This window comes from Chionomys nivalis, chromosome 3 (assembly GCF_950005125.1).
Source record: "Chionomys nivalis chromosome 3, mChiNiv1.1, whole genome shotgun sequence".
NCBI classification, from domain to species: domain Eukaryota; kingdom Metazoa; phylum Chordata; class Mammalia; order Rodentia; family Cricetidae; genus Chionomys; species Chionomys nivalis.
Window position 1 is genome coordinate 111,676,444 of NC_080088.1, and position 19,096 is coordinate 111,695,539.

General features: G+C 42.2%; 1 protein-coding gene across 2 annotated transcripts in view; it reads left to right on the plus strand.

Annotated features, from left to right (window-relative positions):
* Positions 1-833: 833 nt before the first annotated feature.
* The window catches only part of Atp2a2 (ATPase sarcoplasmic/endoplasmic reticulum Ca2+ transporting 2), a 44,823-nt gene continuing 26,560 nt past the window's right edge, over positions 834-19,096 (plus strand). Inside the window, exons 1-5 of one of the 2 annotated variants that reach the window (XM_057763463.1) lie at positions 834-1,447; positions 2,013-2,030; positions 2,124-2,206; positions 12,509-12,613; positions 12,910-13,048. In XM_057763463.1, coding sequence (XP_057619446.1) covers positions 1,330-1,447; positions 2,013-2,030; positions 2,124-2,206; positions 12,509-12,613; positions 12,910-13,048 — 463 coding nt within the window. In that variant the 5' untranslated portion in view covers positions 834-1,329. The remainder of the gene's footprint in view (positions 1,448-2,012; positions 2,031-2,123; positions 2,207-12,508; positions 12,614-12,909; positions 13,049-19,096) is intronic. The other variant, XR_009056792.1, reaches the window with a different exon arrangement.

A 19,096-nucleotide genomic window follows, 5' to 3' on the forward strand; every position in this document is an offset into this window, starting at 1 on the left:
AGCACCTAGCAAACACGTAGCTGCTACAGCATAACCGGTGACTTCTATGCAGACGTATGTCAAAGGCTGTGTGGGCTACTAAAACGAAATAAAACTTCCTCCTTCCTCCCCCAAGAGTGGGATTCCCTGTCGGGGTACAGAACCCGCAGGAGAAGGAAGGGCTGGTGTTGGCGTGCGATGGAGATGGGGCTCTCGGCTGGGGGTGTGGGATGCGGTGTTCCCGAGGCGACAGATGAGCGACTTTGGCTGTGTGGGAAGGGAACTGCGGAATTCCTCCCCTCGGTAGTTGATGGGGGTAGGGGTGCGCTCTGAAGGAGACATTAGGATGCAGAGCATGGCTCGGGCTGTCCAGGGTGCGGAGGCGAGCCAAGGACACCCGTCCGAGCGCGCCTGGGTCGCCCGCGTTCCGGCACCTCCCTGCCACCGCGCGCCCCAGACAGTCCCCCAGCGGCGGGGCAGCGAGCGCTGAGCGCCCACCCGTAAGATCCGCGCCCTACTCCCGCGCTCGGACGACACGCGAAAGGCACGGCCGAGAAAAGCCGATCTCGCCCTCTGCTCGCCGTGGCCGCAGACAGCAAAGCCCTGCCGCGAAGGCGGCCTGCGCGCACACGCGCGCAGTCTCGATCCGGGTTACTGGGGGCGGCGCGCGGGAGGGGGCGGGGCCTGCCGGCGGCGTGGGCGCGCGGCGCGCGCGCGGGAGGGCGCCGGGGGAGGGGGCGGGGCCGCGCCGCCCGCGCCGCGCTGGGCGCTCTCGGCCAATGAGCGGCGTCCACATGCCGCGGCGGCGGCGAGAGGGGAGGCAGCGGCGGATAAATGCTATTAGAGCAGCCGCCGCGGAGCCGTCCCCGACGCCACCTCCCGTCTCCTCCGCCGCAGTTTCCTCCGCCGCTGTCGGGGGTGCAGAGCTGAGGGGCTCGTGCAGGCGCGCCGCGCAGCTCCTCTCCGGCCGCCCTCCTCGCTCTCCTCCGCGCCGAGGGCTCGGCCGGGCGCCCCACCTCAGCCGCACCGGGTCTCCTCGCCGCGGCCTGCGCTGCCCACGGCCGGCTGGCAGCTGAGGCGACGCACAGTCGCGGCGCGGCGGGTGGCTCGCAGCCCCTCGGGTGGGCTCGGCGAGCCCGGGCCGCGTGCGGCGGTTTCTGGGGGAGGGGGCTCGGGTGATTCAGCGCCCGGTCAGGCGGAAGCGGCCGCAGCCGCGGAGGAGGAGAAAGAGGAGGGGACAGCTGTCTGCGCCCGGGCGCCCGCGGTGGCACGAGCCCGCGGCCCAAGTGCGAGGCGGAGGCGAGGAGGCCGCGGGGACGCGAGGCGAGGCCGGCCGGGGCCCCCGCAGCCATGGAGAACGCTCACACAAAGACGGTGGAGGAGGTTCTGGGCCACTTTGGCGTCAACGAGAGCACGGGGCTGAGCCTGGAGCAGGTCAAGAAGCTCAAGGAGAGATGGGGCTCCAACGGTAGGTGCGGGGCGCTGCAGCGGGCGGCGCGGGCCCGAGCGCCAAGGAAGATGGCTGACCCGGCTCCACCTCGTGGGGCTCGGCTCGGCTCGGCGCCCGACGGCTGCGAGAGGCCGGGCTGTCCGCACGCGGGTCCGGGCCTCTCCCGACCTCCAGGGGTCTCGAGCCGGTGACCTTCCCGGACAGAGCGCAGCGGGGCGGGGAGGGGGGCGCTCCTGCGGCTGGCCTGAGTCCCCCGCGGATTTATGAGGCGTCGGTGTAGTTGAGAAAGCCTCCGACCGTTTCTTGTACTCCCCAAAGTTACACATCTGGCAGAAGTGATGACCCAGCTGAAACGGCTGCATGGTCCTGGAGGCCCGAGTGAGCTGACGGGCAGGACCGTGGCCATTGATTCCAGGGACCGTGTAGTTTTCTCGGGGTATCAGAATGGAGAGAGAGAGGTTAAATGTTCATAGACCCACAACGATGGTGATGTATCTAGCAGTTTTTATAAAAGCGCTAATCAGATGTCTGTATTTTTTCTTTCCTCCCCGGACACGTTGGCTGACGAATTTCGGCATTCTAGAATTACCGGCTGAAGAAGGTAAATCTTAATGTTACTTTGGAGAGACGGTCTGTGTGCGGTCACGGATTGATGGATATGGACAATTGTAACAAATACTTTTTTCCTTAACAGGAAAAACCTTGCTGGAACTTGTCATTGAGCAGTTTGAAGACTTACTAGTTAGGATTTTATTGTTGGCAGCATGTATATCTTTCGTAAGTATTAAAAAAATATTTTATCTGCCCGTACAAGCTGAAAGTATTTCACTGATACACCAGAAAAAAAAATAGCCTTTGAGTTTCCGTGTTTTAAAACAAAAAACAACCAACCCAAGTGTTAGAGATAAAAAAAGTGCTAGAAGGTGTTTTGTTCAGAATATAGATGTCCAGCTTTTACAGTGGAGTGAGAAATGGCTCCTGACCGCAGGGTCTTACCAGTTTTTAGTACCAGTCAGTTTCTTACTGCAAGGCCTTTTCTGTTAGGTTCCTCCATTTGTTGCCACGCTGTAAGATCATACGAAGATGATGTTGGGCAGTTTGTAAATAGAATGGACAGAGGGAATATTGCAGTTGCTTTGCCTTCCTGGTAGTGGCAAGGTGACAGTTGTTTCTGACAGTGACAAGAATGATGACGGCAGTGATGGCACCACTGTTGACCAAATTTGGTCACTGACCTTTAGGATGGCATCTAACCTGGACCCCTGTCTTGAGTGATTCCTAGATTAAGAGAACAAAGTTCAGTACTCTTGGTTCTAAGATTTAGAAGAGGGAATGAAGGTAGACATGATCTTTTTTTTTCCCCCCACCCTTCTGTATGTGCTTGAGCCCTGTGTGGTTGCTAAGAAACTAGTGAAATGCAGAGAGCCATCTAAGAAAAACTAAGAAGTGGCAAGGTTATTTCTAGGTTATTATCATTTTTTTTCTGGCCAGTGGATTTCTTTACAGTTTCTTTTTTTTTTTTTTTTTTGGATTTTTCGAGACAGGGTTTCTCCGTAGCTTTTGGTTCCTGTCCTGGAACTAACTCTTGTAGACCAGTCTGGCCCTGAACTCACAGAGATCCGCCTGCTTCTGCCTCCCGAGTGCTGGGATTAAAGGTGTGCGCCACCACCGCCTGGCTTTACAGTTTCTTAAAATAGTGGTAGTGGTGCCCAATGGTCTTAATTAGCCATCATAGTGCACACTGCTTTTTGTTCTTCCAACCTTGTATTCTTACACTGTAATAGGAAGTGAGAATCGTATAATACTTGTTTCAGGTCTCAAAAAGCTGACAGCTGTAAGGTTTCAACTATGTCTATTCACATATAAGTCTGACCTAGGGGTCATGTGGTAATAACCTCTATGAAAACACTAGCACAGAGGATTGTTTAGGGAACTTACAGAGTTCAGGTGAAGGAAAGGGTTTTTTTAAGCTATTTTTAAAACAAATTTTGGTGGCAGAGTTGACCTTTAGGAGCAGTTGTACACATGGATTTTGCGGTGTAACTTTAATATACCATGTTTATTAAGTGTTGTGTGGCCATTGCTAGTTCAGTTCTCAAGAATCTCACCTGTGGTTTTTTTTTTTTTTTTTTTTTGGGACAGGGTTTAGACACCAATAGCAAACCACAGCATACTACTCTATACAACTTATATATCCTGTGATTCGTTTTTTAAAGTTTTGCTCTATAAATGGTTGCGTCATTGGTAAACAAGATAAATGAATAGAGTTGTTTGATTATAGTTTGAGCATGTTGACATGAGGTAAAATAAATTACACATTTGGGGAGTTGATCAGGGTTTGTATTAATGCAGGCTGCATGATTCTGAGTCTGCTGTGGCTGTTAAATGCTGGCCTTCATTAAGGTCATCAGGGACTTAGGAAGTAACTAACTGATGTGTGCTAGCTGTAGGCAAAATGCATTCCTGCTGGTTCCTTCTGTGTTATAATTTGAAGAAATCTTGAAAATGGTGCCCCTTTTCAGTGAACAAGTTACTGGCTATTGGATCTCAGGGTTTCAAAATCCTGTCAGTTTGGTATTTTAGAAAATAAGATTAATGATTGTAGATGTATTTTATGATGGAATAATTAGGAATTTATTTGTAATCATTTTCAAATTTTAAGTGCTTAACTTTTTTGTAATAGAGGATGTTGCTTATTAGTGTTTGTAGTTGAAATGTGAATTCATTTTCAATAACTATTTGGAATTCTTGTTTAGGAAATGAACTGTTATATTTTATGTTATGGTTTGTTTAAATAACGAGAGAATAAGTGTGCAGGAAGTGCTTTTTAGAGTTCACTAAGTTTGCTTTGGTTTATTTGTCAAGATTTTGGATGAATTACGATAGCCTTCAGAGGCTGTTCTAAGTCTGCACCCACTCTAGAATGTTACTTACTGTTAGTGACCATGCTTAAGTGTGTGTTCATACCTTTAAAATGATCTGCAAGGTTGCCTTATTTCAAAAGGAAAGGTTCAGGAAACTGAGGCATCAAGACAGCCTGGACCCTTTCTCAAAAGCTATAAAAATGGAAAAGAAATTTTGGCTTGTTGATGGTGTTATGTGCTCCTTGATCTGTTCTTTCCTTATTTCTCTTTATTTCTGTTACTGCTTATGTATGTGTGTACAGTGTAGGTATGTGTGTGCTTGTTCAGGTATGTGGGTGTACTTGCGTGAATGTGTGTGCGGTGGCCATTGGGTTTCTTGCTTAATGACTTTCCACCTTACATACTGAGGCAGGGTTTCTGCATTAAACCCAGAGCTCACTGATTCAGCTAGTTTAGCTAGCCAGCTTGCCCTAGCCTCCCAAGTATTGCAAATATAGGCAAGCTATGGGGCAGCGGTGGCGCACGCCCTTAATCCCAGTACTCGGGAGGCAGAGGCAGGTGGATCTCTGTGAGTTTGAGACCAGCCTGGTCTACAAGAGCTAGTTCCAGGACAGGCTCCAAAGCTACAGAGACACGCTGTCTCAAAAAAAAAAAAAAAACCCAATAAATAAATAAAATACAGGCATGCTGTCACCACTTTCTGGCCTTTATGTGAATGCCTGAGGGCCTGCTCAGCCATCTTTCAGGCCCTGTTTTGGTTTTGTATGTGTATTTGTTTTTTGAGACAGGTCTTACTATATCTTAGACTGTCTCAAACTCACTCTGTATAATAGCCCAGTCTTATGAGATCCTCTTGCCTTACTTAGCCTCTTAGGTGCCAGGGTTATAGGCTTGTGACACGAACTTCAGCTTTTATTTATTTTCATAGTTTCCAAATAACAGCACTGACTTATTTGTGGTAGTCAGTATATTCTTACTGGCTTAACAGGAAAAACATAGGTCTTTGAATATTCATTCTTCTACAGAAGTGAATAGGCAGTTGTCATAAATCATCAGATTTCTCTTTGGGTTAGAAAGATACTAGTGATTTATTTCAAATATTAGACTAGTAAAATGTTAACTACAGTTAATGTTTTCTCTGGCAGAAAATAGGAAGCTGCATTAATGTTTTACACTGGCTCATGGGAACAGTTTAATCTGTAGTGTTTCCCAGGGTTGTTTCTTTTAAAAAGATCAAATGTGCATGCCTGTAATCTTAGTATTTGGTAGCTGAGGTTAGGAATCCAGGCCATCCTTGGCTCTACAGTGAGTTTGATAAGGCTAGCCTGAGATACGTAAGACTGTCTCAGCAAAATGCATCTCCCTTTGCATGTGGACATCAAATTTCTTTACTATGAAATCATTTGCTGTTTTTTATTTGGGTTGTTCTCATTCTGTTAGGTTACTAACTTTACCCTAAGTATCCTGCATTATATGGTTGCCTAACTGAAATGCCTACCCACTCTTCCCCTCCCAAATGAGCACTTGACACAGACACAAAGGCTATAATAGGGAATATGGTACCTGTTAACTTGAATAGTGCTGTTGAGAAAGTAAAGGGGCTGAGATAAGGGGATAAGAGGAGCACAGGCTTTTTAAAAGGGAACCTCACAAGGTAACCTTTGAGTAAAGAGCTGAAGGAGAGGTGAGTATATTTAGGGCTTTAATGGCATTCGCTGATCTCTCCAGATCATGGGTGGTACTGAGATGGAAATCAGCATAGGTCTTTATTCTTTGCCCCGTTTCCTGTTTTACACTAAAATACTATTTTGATGTTTTCGTGTGTGTGTATTTGTTTTTGTTTTGTATGTTTTTGAGACAGGGTCTCCTTATAGTCCTGGTTATCCGTGAGTCCAGGATTATGCAGACCATAGAACTCATTAAGATCTTCTTGCCACCATGCTGGGCCCCTATTTTTCAGTGTCTCAATATTGGACTAAGTTTGTTTCTAGCATTTTGAGACACTGATAAAACATGTGATTTGTTTTTGTTTTGCTTGTTTCAATGATTAAGAAGCATTTAATTGTGCATTTTATGGTGTTCTAAATTTTTTGTTTGATTTATTTCTTAAAAACAATTTAAAAGTTGATTTGAAGGGGAAACATTAATTGTCTTTATCTCCTTTCCCTACTGTAGGGATAGAATCCAGGGCCTTGAGCACACTAGGAAAGTGCTCTGCTACTGAATTTTATCTTCAGTCATACTGTGTTTTTGTTGTTGTCATTGTTATTATTGTGTGTGTGTGTGTGTGTGTGTGTGTGTGTGTGTGTGTGTGTGTGTGTGGTGGTTGGTTTTGTTTGTTTGCTTGTTTATGGGGGAGACAATCTCACTGTTTAGCCTTGACTAGCCTGGACCTACTGTTGTGAACTTGAGAGCTACCTGCTTCTACCTTCGAGAGCTAGGATTAAAGATACGTTGTTTTTTAAGGCATTGTGTTACTATATAGCCAAGACTGCCCTTGAACTCTTATTAATTTCTTGCCTCGGCCTCATGTGTCCTGTAATTACAGATGTATAGCATTGCCATTGCTACTTCTGGTATAAGGGGTTTTTTTGTGGTTTTTTTTTTTTTTTTTAAGTTTTGGTTTTGTTTTTGGTGTTTCAAGACAGGATTTCTCTGTGTAACATTCCTGGCTGTCCTGTAACTCACTCTATAGACCAGTCTGACCTCAGTTCATCCTGCCTCTACCTCTTGATTGCTGCGATTAAAGGTGTGTGCCGCTGCTGCCAGCTGCTGCCACCGCCACCTTTTACTGGAGAGAATGAATTCTAATGCATATTAGGTTTGCTTTTCTGACTGAAGGAATTTTTGTTTGCCACCCAAGATATTTAGCATATCACTTACTGATAATCTTGGGTTGTTTTTGATGAGTGCTTAATTTTCTTTTTTTTTCTTTCAGAATTCTTAATGTAAATTTTGTTTATTGATCTAGTGTTTAAATGTCCAAAGGCACAGTGTAAGTTTCTGAAGATAAAAGGAAGATGAAAATAGCACTTATGATCTTTTTTCGTCTTTTTCTTTTGTTTTTTCAGGACAGTTTTCTCTGTCACAGCCCTAGCTGTCCTGGAGCTTGAGTTGTAGACCAGACTGGCCTTGAACTCAGATCCTCTTGCCTCTGCCTCCTGAATTCTGACTTTTTTTTTTAACCACTTTTAGGCAGATGGTGCTGGCATTGAATCTGGACCCTTCACATGCTATGCAGTTATTCTATCTCTATACTTCCTTGCTTTCCGAGTGGTCTTGAGAGTTCAATCCTCTGGGTATAGTGGCACACAACTTTAATCCCAACGCTCAGGAGGCAGAGGTAGATGGATCTCTGTGAGTTCACGGCCAACCTGGTCTATATATAGGGAACATCAGGCCAGCTAGCCAGGGATACATAGTGAAACTCCAGGAGTGGGGAGCGAGCAAGCAAGAGCTCAGCCCACAATCCCAATGCCATAATGTGACAACCATCCCTTCCAGTGTATATCAGAACATGCCTTTTTGCCTAAGCAAATTTTGCTTTATTTGTTATTCCTATTAGAAGTTAATAGTGCCAGATTAAGTGTTGGGTATACACCTGTAATACCAGCCATGAGAAGACTTAAGGCAGGAAAACTGCTACAAGTTGGAGATCAGCCTGGCCAGAGTAAGACCCAGGAAAAGCAGGAAAGTTAGGGGACTGAAGAGATGGCTCGATGGTTTACTTGGTACACTTGCAGAAGACCTGGGTTTGGTTCTCAGCACCTGTATCAGGAGGCTCAAGAGATCTGTAACTCCCATTCTGGGGGCTCCAACAACCTTTGCTGGATTCGGTGGGCACTAACATGCATGATTTGAATATACATACTCTCGGGCACATACAGAAAAAAAATTTTTTTAAAGTATTTATTTATTATGTATACAGTATTCTGTCTGTGTATGCCTGCAGGCCAGAAGAGGGCACCAGACCCCATTACAGATGGTGTGAGCCACCATGTGGTTGCTGGGAATTGATCTCAGGACCTTTGGAAGAGCAGACAATGCTCTTAACCTCTGAGCCATCTCTCCAGCCCCCAGAAAAAAAATTCTTTTAATTTCTTTAAGGGTATTAGTAGTGCTGTAATGCCATTTCTTGTGCATTTGGATCAAATCCCAGAGCTTTATACCTTTTTAGGTAAGTGCTCTGCCTCTTAGTTCCATCCTAATCCAGACATTAATTCTGTGACTATCAATAGAAAGATTCCTGTCCTACACTACTTCACCTTAAAATGCAGTGAATGGTGACTTGGAACAGGGTTGGCAAATTTGAAGCTTTGAACTTTGAATAATTGTAATTGTAGTGAAAAGGGTGCTGTTATTGTAATAGTACAGAGTTTAGAGGGAAGAAGAAACGCTTTGCCTGAAATTACATTGCAGCTAACCTTTCCTCCTTTTCCTCCAGTTCTGATGGAATGCTGTACTTCCTTGTAGAACTTTTACTACTTACAGACATATTTCTCCTTTTGAATAGATAGATTTTGTGTAAGTTAGGAAAAGCCATAATTAGTAACTAAACTGACCGTGTACCCTGAGACAGTATCTGTCCCGTTTCTTCTTGGACCTTCTTACCATCAGTCATTTGTCAGCAGTTTTCCCATTTGTATAACCTAATAGGATTTCTTACCAATAGAACCAACTGTGAAGAACTATAAAAGACAATCTGAGCAAATTGGTTTTTATCAGTTAATGTAATTCTTCAATTTGAGGTATAGGATTTGAGTCTTTGGGTTATTTATTGTTTTGAGGTAGATTTTATCTTTATTTTAAAACTTTTTAGATTATTTTATGTGTATATATGGGTATGTTTGTGTGACTGTATACCACATGTGTGTGGGTACCACTAGAGGCAAGAAGGGGGTGTCTGACCCCCTGAAACTGGAGTTATAGGCAATTGTAAGCTGTCAAATACGGCTGCTAGGAACTGAACTCCAGTCCTAGAAGAGCTGCAGTTGGCTCTTAGCCTACTAAGAACTGTCTCTCTTTTTTTTTAAAAAGTACTCAAAAAAAAAAGGAATTTCCCCTTGCTCCATGTACTGAGGAATGAGCCCAGGGTCTGGCTGGCATATGCTAAGCAAGGGCTGTAGCCACTGAACTATCTTCCAGCCCTAACTGGGTGGTTCCTAAATTCTAGATAGGTTTGGATGCCATTCTCCATCTTAGTAAATTTGCCCACTAGTTGCTCATTCCATAGTAATTAGTGCATCTGTAGAACTTTCAAGTGTTGGTAGCCTGTGTTTTCTATCCAATGGGTCTCATGGAAGGTAAGCTTAGTATACTGGTCAAATAAGAATTCTTACATTTGATAAATATTAGTCATGAGAACAATGTGTATCTCTTGACTAGTAGAGATGTGTTTTTACTCTAGTAATTCTAACACTGCTCACCCTTCCCTTTACTCCATCTGTTGAGGGATGTTGCCCTAAGTTGTCCCCAGGCTTGACTGCCAAGAAGGAAATTCATACCCACTTAAACAAGGTGTGAAGCTTATCTTAGAGTCGCTAATGCCTCACTGACCTTTTGAAAAGGTCTCTGGTCACTTGTGAAGTTGAGCAATTTTTCTTCTTTAAGAGCTAATTAAATTTCTTATTTCTGATATGTTCTCCTTTCTAAGTGTTTGGAAGGCCGTATCAGCAGTTGCGATCCTGCATCTATCAAAATTTAACTTCGTAGAGAAGTTTTTTCATTCTGGCTGAGATCCTGGCCTTAGTACTAGGAATGCCCTGTGGAAAGCTTGCTGTTGTATTTATCACATTTATTCTGGTTTTCTCCTGCCCTGCTTGTCAGTGTTAATTGGCATGTGTCAGAACCTGGGCACTTTCTGTTTGGTTTTTCTTTGATCTGATTATTTGCTAATTCAGTGTTAATCTTCTTTTAGAGTTTCATATTGCCTAATTATTTTCTGGTCATTGACTGTGTTTAAAAACCAAAAAACCAAAAAGAATTTCATGTGGGTTCATTATTTTTAACTGTATTAATTTTACTTATAAAATTGTTTGTGTATGTGTGTACACACATGTATTTATGTTTGTTTTGAGACAGGGTCTCTATTATGTAGCTCTAGCTGTTGTGGAACTCATCGTGTAGACCAGGCTAACTCACAAGGATCACCTGCCTCTGCTTCCTGGAAGCTAGGAGTCCACGCGCGCGCATACACACACACACACACACACACACACACACACACACACACAGAAAGAGAGAGAGATCAGATAACAACTCTTTGGGTTAGTTCTCTCCTAGAGCTTTTTGTTGTTGTTGTTTTGTTTTTGTTTTTTTTGTTGTTGTTGTTGTTGTTTTTTCGAGACAGGGTTTCTCTGTGGTTTTGGAGCCTGTCCTGGAACTAGCTCTTGTAGACCAGGCTGGTCTCGAACTCACAGAGATCCGTCTGCCTCTGCCTCCCGAGTGCTGGGATTAAAGGCGTGTGCCACCACCGCCCGGCCCTTCCGGTTAACGTCTAACTACTTAGATCATCAGTTCTCAACCTGTGGGTCGCAACCCCTTTCGGGGTGAATGACCCTTTCACAGGGTCACATTGCCTAGAACCATTAAAAAAAAAAAACACAGATATTTACATTACAACTCATAACAGTAGCAAAATTACAGTTATGAAGTAGAAACAAATAAATTTATGGTTGGGAATCACCACAACATGAGAACTGTATTAGGGTCACAGCATTAGGAAGATGAGAGCCACTGCTTTTGATGCTCTTTTATTAACTCACTGTATCTTTTTATCACCTTCATAGTACCTTGGCTATTAACCTGTAGTTGATTGGAGTCAGGGCCATGTTGTCTCAAACTGGCAGTCATCCTGCCTTACCCTCCTAGCATAGATTAGGTCAGGTTTTTGATTTGTTTTTGTGATTACATTTTGATGTAATGTGTGTCTATGGGGTGTGTGTATCCATGCATGTGTCCTTTGAGTGTATTTCTTTCCTTAGACTGTGATTGGATTTAGATTATCAGGCTTGGCAGCAGGCACTTTTACCGTATATGCCATCTCCCTGGCCCACTTTATTTCATTTGTCTGGAGGGGAATTTTGTAATTTTTGAAGTGCTATGTTGCAGTACTAAGTGCTGTGTGGTGGAATTCTGAGGTGACTCCACTACCTCTGAGAAGTCAGGGAGATTAACTTGGTCTGCCTTGAATTTGAGTGAATGGTCAATTTTTTTACCTCCAAATATTTTTTTGTTTGTTGTTTCTTAGTGTTTTGTTTGGTTGTTGGTTTTTTTTGTTTGTTTGTTTCTTGTTTTCAGTTTTGTAAGCTGAAAATTCAGGCCATGTATGTCTAAGATGTGATGTGAATTTTTTTTTTTTTAAAGTTAGATATTTATTAGGTGGGTTATGGAGGGGAAGGAAAAAGGGGAAAAGAGGGAAGAGAGAGAGAAAAGGGGGGGGCAGAGAGAGACAGAAGCTGCCTCTCCCAGAGAAGGGACAGGAAGGCGTGATGTGAATTTTTAAGAAATTATTTGGTGTGTAAGGCTGGTCTGCCTGCATGTGTGTCTGGATATCACATGTGTTTAGGGCCCTGGACGCTGGAAAAAGGGTCATCAATCCCAACTGCTACTGGAGTTAGAGATGAATAAAAGCCAATGTGTGAGTGTTGGATGGAACCTGGTCCTCTGGACTACCAACCAGTGTCTTAAACCTGAGTCATATCTCCAGGCCTGATGTGAACATCAATGTGACTATTCATGTTTACCTGTTCATCTTTACTATAATAAAATCAGGAATTTTAAGGTTTTTTATTATCTGACATATATACATACAAATTTAATGAGACTACTTTTTTTTCTACCAAAAAAACAAAACAAAAAACCCACTCTATTTGAGCTTGGGGTGGCATTAAAAATAAAGTTGTTTAGCCCGGTGGTGATGACTGGCACACGCCTTTAATCCCAGCTCTCAGATCTCTGAGTTTGAGGCCAGCCTGGTCTACAAAGTGGTGAGTTCCAAGACAGCCAGAGCTGTTACACAGAGAAACCCTGTCTCAAAAAACCTGAAAGAAGGAAAAGAAAGAACAGAATATAAGACAGTTATTTCTGTAACTATATTTTGTCTGTTTCTGGAGATGTAAGAAAAGGTTCTTGTAATATGAGCCCCTTTTGTTATAAAATGTAGGTAAATTTAAAAGTACATTAGGAAGTCTAACATGTGCCATTTTTCTTTTAGGTTTTGGCTTGGTTTGAGGAAGGTGAAGAAACAATTACAGCCTTTGTAGAACCTTTTGTAATTCTGCTTATATTAGTAGCCAATGCAATTGTGGGTGTATGGCAGGTAAGCAGAAAAATTCCTGCAGCAGTTAACATTTCAGTAGTTTGTGTGATTTTTAAATATCAGTCTGTTGGGATTTATTTTATTTTATTTTATTTTTTTGGTTTTTGGTCTTTTTGTTTTGTGTGGGGGTTTTTTTTTTTGGTTTTTTTTTTTTTTTTTTTTTTTTGGTTTTTTTTTTAAAGACAGGGTCTCCTTACATAGCCTTAACTGAAACTGAAGTTTTAATTTCTAGTCTAGAAATAGTTAAGGAGGCAGGCAGGGTGGTTTATGATGATGCTTGGTTTTCCTTCATACAGGAAAGGAATGCTGAAAATGCAATAGAAGCCCTTAAGGAGTACGAGCCTGAAATGGGAAAAGTGTACCGACAGGACAGGAAGAGTGTGCAGCGAATTAAAGCTAAAGACATCGTTCCCGGGGATATTGTGGAAATTGCTGGTGAGTTGAGATTTTTGGTTTTTGTTTTATTTTCTTTTTTCCTAGATTTTATTTCTAAGGAAGGTCCTTTTCTCTAGGTTCAGAATTATATTTAGCTTTTTATGTTTAAAGTTTTTTGTTTGCTTTTTTAAAATTTTATGCATGTGGGTGATTTGCCTATACATGTTCATATACTTGCACGTGTGCCTGGTGCCTACAGAGTCCAAGAGGGAATGACATTTCTTGGAACTAGAGTAAGCCTATATGTGAGTGCTGGGAATTGAACCCAGATCCTCTTGAAGATCAGCTAGTGCTCTTACCCATTAACCACTGAGCCATCTCTCCAGCCCTAGTTTTTTTTTTTATAATTATAATTAAAACTAATTATTTATCAATTATTATACCATTTTAGTGCATGTTTGGAATTGTAGTGTCCCTTTATGTTGTCAGTAAGATATATTTTGAGGTTTATTTTTTGATGGAGTTTCACTATGTTGCTGAATCTGGGCTCAAATTCCCAGATTGAAGTGATCTTCCTGCCTCGGCCTCCTAAAAGGATCTTGTGTTTTGGCCAAGGTGTTTGAGGTTTGTAGTTATCAACTGTAGAACACTACTGTTGTGTGCACTACAGTTAGCTGTAGTGATTAGTTGATTATAGCTTCTAAGTAGCTGCCTGTTGTTTATTTGGTTTGGTTTGGTTTTTGAAGACTGTGTTTCCCTAGCTTTGGAACCTGTTCTGGAACTCGCTCTGTAGACCAAGCTGGCCTTGAATTCACAGAGATCTGCCTGCCTCTGCCTCCTCAGTGCTGGGATTAAAGGGGTGTGCCACCACTGCCCAACTAGCTGCCTGGTTTTTTTAGTGGGTTCTTAACTCATGTCTTCATGCCAATATGGTGCATGCTCCACTGGCTAACCTATCTCTCCATTTCCCCTTTTCTTTTTCCTGTTTGATTCTGAATTATTTTGTTTGTTTATTTGCTTTGGAAACTTGAGTCTCGCTATGTATCCCTGGCTGGCCTGCAGTGTGCTGTTTTAGACCAGGCTGGCCTCAAACTCACAGAGATTCTCTTGCCTCTGCCTTTATTGGGTGCTGGGGTAAAGGCATGCAATACCACCACCCAGCTTAAATGATTTATTTTTATTTGCATTGGTGTTTTTCCTGCATGTATGTCTATGTGAGGTTGTAAGATGTTGGAGTTACAGATAGTTGTTAGCTGCCATGTATGTGCTGGGAATTAACATGGGTCCTCTGTTGGAAAGAGCAGTCGCTGTACTCCTAACCTCTGAGCTATCTCTCCAGCTCCTTAAACAAGGTTTTATGTAACCCAGTTGGCGTTTAACTCACTACGTAGTCTAGACTCTCCTCAATTCCTGACCCTCCGCCTTCACCTCTTAGGTCCTAGGTGTCACTATCCTGGTTTTGGCATAAATGTGAAGTCATACTGTCACTGTCTCCCTGAGTTATTTCATGTTTGGTTGTTTTGTTGGTAGAGTGAATGGAGAGGAATTACTGCAGAGGATTATTCAGATGTGGCTTTTACACTGTTTTGAGTCTAGTTAGATTTTCATATAGTGACTCATAATTAATCCTTCTACTGGACTTTATCATTGCCTTATTAATTAAAATGATTTTTTGTTTGTTTGTTCCTGAGAGTTTTTCTGTAACAACTTTGGCTGTCCTTGAACTGATTTTGTAGACCAGGCTAGCTTCAAACTCACAGATCACCTACCCACCTCTGCCTCCTGAGAGCTGGGATTAAAGGTGTGCACCACCACAGCTAACTTAATTAAAACAATTTTTAAAACTTTATCTTGCTATTTAAAAAATAGCAAGTTCGGGCGGTGGTGGCGCAGGCCTTTAATCCCAGCACTCGGGAGGCAAGAGGCAGGGAGATCTCTGGGAGTTCAAGGCCAGCCTGGTCTAAGAGAAGACACTAGTGTCAGCACAGGCACTAAAGCTACAGAGAAACCTTGTCTCAAAAAAAAACAAAAAAACGAATAAAAAATAGCAAGTTAAATACTCAAAACTTGGGTTGATATTCAATAAAAGAAAAAAGATAATTAAATTTATTCAATTTTAATTGAATAACTAGTCAGTAGGCAGTATATACATTAAGTCTATGTCTGTTTGACCTGTTTGTGAATTCTTCATGGACAATGCTGACACCCTGCTAGTTGGTCATATCTGCATGTTCATTATGGAAAGCTTAGGCAGTGCTCTGACCTTGTACTAATTCTTGCTTCCTGGTGTTTGATCATTCTGAGAGGTACAGAACACAGGAAAGGACTAGGTGTTACATAGATTACTTTGTTCTTTTTTTTTTTTTTTTTTTTCGAGACAGGGTTTCTCCATAGCTTTTGGTTCCTGTCCTGGAACTAGCTCTTGTAGACCAGGCTGAACTCGAACTCACAGAGATCCGCCTGCCTCTGCCTCCCGAGTGCTGGGATTAAAGGCGTGCGCCACCACCGCCCGGCAATGAGTGGATATTTTGACAACTTAACAAATACTTGGTTAATTGCCACCAGCCACTCTAAAATATGTGGTTACTTTTACTAGTTGAAGAAAATGAATCACTAGCCGGGCGGTGGTGGCACACGCCTTTAATCCCAGCACTCGGGAGGCAGAGGCAGACAGATCTCTGTGAGTTCGAGACCAGCCTGGTCTACAAGAGCTAGTTCCAGGACAGGCTCCAAAACCACAGAGAAACCCTGTCTCGAAAAACCAAAAAAATAAAAATAAATAAATAAATAAAAAAGAAAATGAATCACTGTCTTTTCTAGACATATGTACATGATAAACATATACATGGTATGTATAGAAGTCATTTCAATTTGTTGATGGCTCAAATCACCACTTTTTAGCATCTTACTGATACATAGTTCACATACCATATAACCTCTTCCAAATTATAGTTTTAGCCTGTTCAAAGACTTGAGTGACCATTATTAAATTCCAGATTCAGAGAAACCCATCTCCATTAGCAAGTGTTCCTTGTCTTGTCACTATTCTCTAACAGCAACTTACTTAGATTTTTAAGAATTTACTTTAGACATTGCACACCATATGTGATGCTTTGATATCGAGACATATACACAAAGTAAAAATAAATCTTTTTTTTAAAAGAAAATAAAACTTTAGGAGAAATTATGTGAACATTACAGATGTTTACGTGAACCTTTGAACTGTCTAGAGAACACTAGAGTCACATAAAGTTGCTTGACAGAAAGATCTAATAACTCATTCATCTTCTAAATCCAGAACAATTTTACATTATTTTTTTTTATGCCAGGAGTATATTTTTGGATGACTGGAAACAAAATGTGCATTTTTGAATGCACATTGGTGTTTTGCCTGCATGTCTGTGTGAGGGTGCCAGATCCCCTGGAGCTACCATGTAGGTTTTTAGAGTTGAACCTGGGTCTTCTAGAAGAGCAATAAGTGCTCTTAACTGCTGAACCATCTCTCCAGTTCCTGATTGTATATACTCTTACAGTAAGGGATTATCAGTGGTTTTGACTTTTCTGTGTTATCTGTTAATCTTACAAATGTGAGTTGAACTATAATAGGAAAAAAGTTTTTGCTTTTAGAATTTGGCAGTGGATTTGGTGTATGTCTTGGGACACTGTTTTCATTACTGCTTTAAATAGATGCTGTATATCTTGGTAACAGGGTTGATGATAGCACAGGACATAAATATGTTCCTATCCTGTAGCATTCTCTGGATTGAGCCCTATTCTAAGGTTATGCAAGTGATAAAAATGACATGATTCTAACATAAAATTGCTTTATACCTTCTTTAAGAAATAGATTTTATATTTCCTAAAATGAAGACTGTTCAGCAGTAGACAGCATTTTTTAGATTTAGTCAATAATAAAGTATAATTCTTAAACTTGATGGTGTTTAAAGGAAGAATTGTTTATAGTAATGAGATTTAGTAATAGAAAGTTAACCTGGGGTAAGGTGGCACATACCCTTATTTAATCCCAGCACTTGGGAGGCAGGAGTTTACGGCCAGCCTGGTCTAAATAAGTGAGTTCCAGGACAGCCCTGTAGTAAGGCCCTGTTCCGACCCCCCACCCCCAAATGCACACACATGCTTGTGTGTGTGTGTGTGAGAGAGAGAGAGACAGAGAGAGAGAGAGAGACTTTGCGAGGCAGTTTACAAGGCAAGACTGTGGAATAGGTTTATTTAAGAACACCAACCTTATCTTTCTCTGCCTGAGATTGAACAGAGAAAATTCACCTCTACAGATTTGGGCAGTTAGAGCTTATTTCTTTGAGATAGTTTCCTGTGCCCAGGCTAGTAGTGGTCTTGCTATGTATATTGAAGAATTGTGACCATGAGACTTGGCTTTTTATTTTAGAAAGCTGTCAAAGTTGAGTGTCCTACCTGTGTATAACAAACACCTAATGCTATACTTTTTTTTTTTTTTGGTTTTTCGAGACAGGGTTTCTCTGTGGTTTTGGAGCCTGTCCTGGAACTAGCTCTTGTAGACCAGGCTGGTCTCGAACTCACAGAGATCCGCCTGCCTCTGCCTCCCGAGTGCTGGGATTAAAGGCGTGCGCCACCACCGCCCGGCCCTAATGCTATACTTAATTAGCTTACCAGCCCAAAGAGCAGAGACTAAGGAATTTTTTGGCTTTGGTTTTTGTTTTAAGAATAGGTCCTGACTGTGTAGTCTGGGTTGGGCTTGAACTAAAGATCTTCTTCCTGCATGCTAGAATTACACATGTGTATGATTCTGCCAAATTGGCAGGCATTTTTCTTTTGGTATAAAACCAGGCAGTGTCAGTATTTTGGGTTTTGTCACGCACAGCAAAATCTTTCATTCTTTTTTAAAGCAGTCATTTAAAAAGTATAAAAATACCATGGAGGCTCAGCTATGTAATCTAGGCACTTAGAAGTTTATCACTAGTTTATTTGTGTGTGTGTGTTTTGTTGTTTGTCTGTTTATTTGTTCTTCCAGAGTATCTTATCTCTATATAGCCCTGACTGTCCTGGAACTCTGTATAGACCATGATGGCTTGTGAACTCAAAGAAATCCTGCCTCTACCTTCCAAGAGCTGGGATTAAGGACATGCACCACTATGTCTCTCCTGTTGTTTATTTTGCATTATGGGTGTTCTGTCTGCATATAGGTACCTGCATAAGCCAGAAGAAGCCTTAAATACAAAAACAAAAGCTGTTTGTATGGGCAATTTGATTATTTAATTTGAAATGGAGCTGGATAGTTGCTGCATTTTTAAAAGTTCCTAGAAGCCTATGATGCTATTTGGTTTTTAAAATTGTATGGGGACTGGAGAGATGGCAGTTAAGAATGACTACTGCTCATGCAGAACACCAGAGTTCCTCTCACAACTCAAGTTCAATGGGTTCCTCTTTCCTTCATGGATACCTGCTTGTACATAATACATATAAATTCAGACACACATGGGAACACAAATTTAGAAAAACAAAAGTATATTTCTTCAGGATAAGCTCTCAGTATTTAACCCTGATTGGCCTAGAACACACAGATCACCTGCCTCTTCCAGAGTGCTGGGATTAAAGGTGTGTACCACCATGCAGATTAAATTAAAACTTGAAGTATGCTTAAAATAGTAATTACTGTCTAGTTTAAGCAGTTTACAGAGATTAGGCTTTTATGTGTTCATAAAATGTCAAACTAGGTCGGGAGATGTGCAGAAACAGTGAGGACAGAAGTGAAGGTCTCCTGTACCCACACAGAAAGGCGGTACATGGACACTCACCTCTAATCCCATCACCTCGGGAAGAAGACAAAGGAATCCTTGTGTCAAGTTGGCTAGCTACACTAGTTGAGGTGAGCTCTGGGTTCAGCACGGGATTCTCTCTCAGTTAATATTATGCAGAATAGTTGAGGAGACACCTCATGGGTACAACAGGCCTCTACACACACAAACATACATACACAGTTCTCTAAATTTTTTTAAAAGTCAAACTTATATTAAGGAAAAAGAAGCAAGAGATATGACCAAATAAAGAGTTGTGTTTGTTCAGCTTTTCCCCTTCTGTGAAGGTGTTTCACAGGGAGGGATGTGAGAGATA